This window comes from Poecilia latipinna, unplaced genomic scaffold (genome assembly GCF_001443285.1).
Source record: "Poecilia latipinna isolate Pla-1442-1.1 unplaced genomic scaffold, P_latipinna-1.0 Scaffold4193, whole genome shotgun sequence".
NCBI classification, from domain to species: domain Eukaryota; kingdom Metazoa; phylum Chordata; class Actinopteri; order Cyprinodontiformes; family Poeciliidae; genus Poecilia; species Poecilia latipinna.
Window position 1 is genome coordinate 1336 of NW_015116809.1, and position 5395 is coordinate 6730.

The 5395-nt window shown below is 39.1% G+C and overlaps 1 protein-coding gene across 2 annotated transcripts in view; it reads right to left on the reverse strand.

The window, feature by feature from the left end:
- Window positions 1-279: 279 nt before the first annotated feature.
- LOC106942328 (B-cadherin) overlaps window positions 280-5395 on the reverse strand; it is a 19610-nt gene continuing 14494 nt past the window's right edge. Inside the window, exons 15-19 of one of the 2 annotated variants that reach the window (XM_015025587.1) lie at window positions 4813-4957; window positions 3801-3967; window positions 3604-3711; window positions 1849-1944; window positions 280-879 (exon numbers count right to left, since the gene is read on the reverse strand). In XM_015025587.1, coding sequence (XP_014881073.1) covers window positions 1879-1944; window positions 3604-3711; window positions 3801-3967; window positions 4813-4957 — 486 coding nt within the window. In that variant the 3' untranslated portion in view covers window positions 280-879; window positions 1849-1878. Of the gene's footprint in view, window positions 880-1848; window positions 1954-3603; window positions 3712-3800; window positions 3968-4812; window positions 4958-5395 lie in introns of both variants that reach the window. The other variant, XM_015025586.1, reaches the window with a different exon arrangement.

The following is a 5395-nucleotide window of genomic DNA, read 5'->3' on the forward strand; positions in this document are numbered from 1 at the left end:
ACATTTGAAAATACCTTTATGTCCAACAGCTATATTCAATAAATTAGAATATTGGTTCATATGCAGCTTGTTTCTCAGATTAAAAGTGAATTTTAAAAATAACAACCATACCTTTCTTTAATCCAACATTTCTATATTGAAAATATTTTTATTGGTCTGATGTCGTGTTATAATTTTAAATGTTATGTTTTCATTAGCTGGATGCTAATCAACAGAAATAAAGGCTCAAAAACATCAGTCTGTGTGGAAATATAATGTGTTTGATAAAAATGAAATACATAAAATTTTCAATATTCTAATTTATTGAACATGTCTATGCTTAGATTGACCCCTCATGATGCTTAATGCTAATCACCAACACACACATCTTAAAGATGGGCAAATATTGGATGTCTTATAACAAGGCAACATTACGCTTTCTAAATTTGCATTTACTGAATGTTCCTTTAAAAGTTCTTAAAGAACATTCAAATGGATCAGATTACATATCACACTGTATTATTTCATGACAAATTAATGGAGGGCCCTATAAATCATACAGGTACGTCACCATCTAGTTCCTGTTATTGTAGTCATTCCATATAGACAATGTAGAGGAACAAATAATTAGAAGCAACTTTAACCTTTACCCAATACTAACAGCTGCAGACATATCACATTCTTGTTTCACCTTCAGGGAAAAGAAAACCTGCAAAGACAGTCCAACTAAGATTAAATGGAGAGAAGCTAAGATTCTTTTTAAGCACACCTTTCACACAGAGAAATGTTGACGTCAGGTTTCCTCCGGAGCAGAAGAGCTCATCATGTAGGAAGACCTCAGTTCTATTCAGAATCTCTGAAGTGACTGAGCACAAAGCCATCTGGCAGCTGGAGCTTCGTCTAGAGACAAGAGACAAATTTAAACAGGTGAACCGCAAGGAAGTGAACAGAGCGCACACCTTACATCTCACACGTCCTCCGATCATCATAATGTGATGTAATGTAATCATCAGTGACAGCTGTATATTTATTGCCCCTGACAAACAGGGACTCTTTTTTTGCATGGAACTATTCAACATGTTCATCCCTTCATCCTCTGCAATGGTCAACCATTTCACGGGGTCAGTGAGGATGTTGTAGCTGAGGATTACCAGTACAGAGATGGATCCAGAACAAAGTCAACACAACCAATGGGTACAGTCAATGCAAGTCCAACATATTGATGGAAATGCCTGTATTTCTCCATTTTTGACCCTTTCTGTTGGTTGTTTTGACTCAACACATATTTGGTGTGGGCAACAACAGTTAATTTATTCCAAGTCATGTGATTACATAATGCTTTTTTAATTGTGGAGAACTTAAAGCTCTAGATATAAAACAAGCTAAGACTTCAGCCATTATTTTTTGTCAGAATTATATTTCATTAAGGTTTGATATGTTATCCTTTTACTTCAAAAGTGTGCAGATTGAAATGTTCACATGAAGATCCCCTTTTCTAACTATGTTTTTGAAGCATCTAAGTGTTGTATAGCTATGATTTTATATTTTAATCATAATTTGTGGTACAAGTACAATATCAAACTGTGTTGTAAGGATATCAAATAGATCTTGACTCTGAAAGATTTCTGTTGAAGCAGTCAACTCAATACAAGATGCTGCAAAACAAAGCCATGTCATCGTCCCTCCATCACCATGCTTGACTTTCAGCTGGAGGTGTTTATGGGTTAGTGTTAGGAACGTTTCCCCTCATCTCTATTTGGTCTCACTGGTCCAAAGAATATTGTTCCAGAAATTCTGCGCTTTTTAGGAGAAAGGACTTTCTTAACCCAACATTGCATTTCAGCATCAAACTCTCAGACTTCCTTTTACCCGAGTAAGCTTTAATCACTAGGGTCCTTTTCAGTTCTCCATGACAGATAATGGAGCTGTGGAAAATCTCTTCCTCCTCCTCTTTGCTTCACCAGCCTGGGACGCCTGTGGATTAAAAAGAGTCAGAGACATTTTTAAATTTTTAGGATTGGCTGATGCATTTGTGAATATTATGTTTCATGCTATCTGAGCCTCTCTTTCACAGTCCCAGCTGATGAATCCTGGCATCCTGGAACATTCCCACGTCATCAAGGAAGATATTCTTAGAATCCTGGGTTGTTGTATTGCTTTGGTAGTTTGACTTCATTTTGTGTTACTTTCTCATTTTGGTTAGATCCGTCTTGTTCCTGTTTCCCTTTATTACAGTTCTTAGTGTTTCTAGTTATGTTTATTCCTTGTAGTTTTTCTTTTCACTCATTTTATTATGTCTCTTTAGTCAAGTTATCCTGTAGTGTTAGATTAATTTCCTGTTTCCCTGCCTGCTCTCCCTCACCCCCTGTGTCACATGCTCTCTCTCCCTCCTCAGTCTGCCTCCATTTCCCTCCACTCACACCTGCAATCAGCTAGTTCATCAGCCCATGTCTTTGGTTCTGCCTTCAACCTCCCCAGTATTTAAGTTGCTCACTCTCAGTCGCTTCTCGCCGGCTCATCTTGTCCTTACCCTGTGCTTCTCCTCAGCTACCTCATGGCTCCTGTCTTAAATTTGCATCTCAACCTCACAACTCCTGCCTGCTACATTTGAGTACTACTATAAGCTTCATGAGAGAAGTAATTCATGGAACAACCTGATCATTCAGTAGATTCGGGTAGTAAGCTAAACTCAATGTTGCTGAACTTGAACCTGACCAATTGGAGGAGCCATGCACAGCAAGGACCGTCACACTGGAAAAGGTTAAAATCCACACTCAGACCACACAACCTTCTTCCGTTGCTCCAGAGTTCAATACTTATGCTCCTTTGCAAACTTTCTGATTAGTGGTTTTCTTGTGGATATACAGCTGTTCCGTTTCTATCCCTTTATCGAGTTCCCTTCACATTCTGAATGTGAAAATGCTTTAAGTTTCACAATTACATAGTTCTGAGTCTTCTGTTTTCTATAGCTTGATTACACCGAACAGCCATTTCCAATCATGATCATTCAGGGTTTTATTCTGACCACTTTTGTTCCTCAAAAACAATGGTTCCTGTTTCCCTCTACTTTTTAATATGTTGGACAGTTCTCAACCTAATTTTAGTAGTTCCTGAATCTCATATGTTTTTCTCTGCTTGATGCCAATGATCTGACTCATCTTAAACAGACTAACGTATTTTCATGACCACAGGATGTGTCTTTAGACATGGTTGTTTAAGAAATGAGAAGCTACTCATTGCATCAGTTGGAGTTGAATGATAATCACCCATGCAGTTAATGTTTCACAACTGGTGAAACATTTTGTATCAATATAGAAAATCCTGACCTTCTCTACATGTATCACAGTGTCTCTCAGTTCTGGTCCTCACGCCCCCTGCATTGCATGTTTTAGGTATTTCTCTTCTGCCACACACTTGGCTTGAATCTGTGTGTGATTAGCAGCCATCTGCAGTACTTGATGTCTGCAGAAGAGGTCATGCAATCCTTTGAAACAGCTGTTCTGGAATAGAAACGTATCTAAAACATGCAGTGTAGAGGGGCCAGAGGACTGGAATTGAGAAGCAGTGATGCAACGAGAATTTAAAAAGTCAGTCGTGCAGTAAATAACTCACAGTTGTACTCACAGAGTTTGCTGTCACGGTCAGAATTACTTTAACTTGTGCAAATAAAGTAGTGCTGCCTTTGCCAGCAGAGTCTTCTGCTTTGACCTGCAGAGTGTACTGAGGGTGTTTCTGTTGGATGAGACAGGAGTGAGGCCATCAGCGTAGCTGTAACAGTAGGCTGATCATTTCAGCTGGGAAGCAAGGATTTTAAGAAGTACCTCTCTATTCAGTCCGCCAGTATTAAGAGTGATGGCTCCAGAAACTGGGTCGATGGTAAACATGGAGGGTTCTGCTGGTTCCTGGCTTATAATGCTGTAGCGAATCTCTGAGTTGTCAGTATTTGGCTCATCAGCATCTGTGGCCTCCACTTTAATAACCTCAAAACCTGTGGAAAGAAAATCAAGAGGAGGCATTGTATTGCAATGCTCAAAGTTAGCAAATCAGAAATATAGGTGTTCATAGTGTCCATAAGTCAGATAATATTTTCTTCTTTTTTTGTAAGAATCATGACAAAGATGTCATGATGCACTGTGGAAGCAGACATGCTTGAATTTACTTGTAAAATTATTAATCCCAATATTAGCATTGGTAGCTACAACATGCATTAACCTTCAGTGGTTAATGCATGTTGTACATTTTCCCATTTTAAATAAAAATTAATTCAGTCACTGGCTATGATGTTGCTATCTCAACAGATAACGGCAGAAGACATTTCACTTTGCAAACAGACTAATGGAAAAGCTGCAACATGACTGCCCAGAGGCCTAAGACTATCAATGCTACTCAGCATGGCGCCTTGAATACCTTCTGGCATGACACAAAAACACTGCACTAATTGACAGCCAGAAGCATTCAGGGCCTGGAATCTAAAGTCCAATAAATCCGCAAAGAACAATTCAGATCCACCACATTCAAATCACAAAACCAAGAAAACAAGAATGTTCTCTGTGGATCCCTGCTGGAGCACTGCCTTATAGAATCAGAGTTATTTTATTATCGTTGTGCTGTAACATCATGAGGGAGGAAAAACCTTTGTGTCCTTAAATACACAAAGGTGCCTCATCTAGGTGTGGTGCCTAGATGAGGCACCACACCGACCCCACCCACTGCACCACAAACAGAGTGACTACTGGCCCCACAACCATTACAGTAGAAGACCCGCAAAACATGCCATGCAAGGTTTTCAGAAAGTCCAAAAATTTGACACCCAAAAGTTTAAAAACAGTATACCTGCAGGTGAGGCTTCAGGCACTTCTCCCTCATAGGTGACTTTATTAAAAACAGGTATGTTGTCGTTCTGGTCGGTAACTTTGACCACAGCCTGTGTCTGTCCTACTGTCGTCCCTCCATCCTCTGCCACAGCATGTACCTGCAACTGCACAAACACCGATTAGAATGTAGCATCTCATTTTCAACATCAAGGTAAACACAATAAGAAATACTTCATGGCTGCACAACCCTACCAACCAATCAAACTTTATTTATAGAGCATTTTTCATACAGTCAGGTGTATTGCAGAGATTGGAAAAAAAGAAGTAAAGGCATGAAAACACTAGAGACACCATTTTTAATCACCTCATATTAGGGATTTTCATTTCACTCACATAAACTTGTGATGCAACAGATCTATTATCGCGATCATAGTGGCCGGTTTAGAAACAGCCGATTGTTAAGCACACTGTGACTTTAAATGACACTAAATCTTTAAGATCACATGGGGAGGTCAAAGTCAAGTCAGTGATTTTATATATACTGCTCAAAAAAATAAAGGGAACATTTCACTTTAATTTTGTGTGTGGCTCCAAATCCAGGC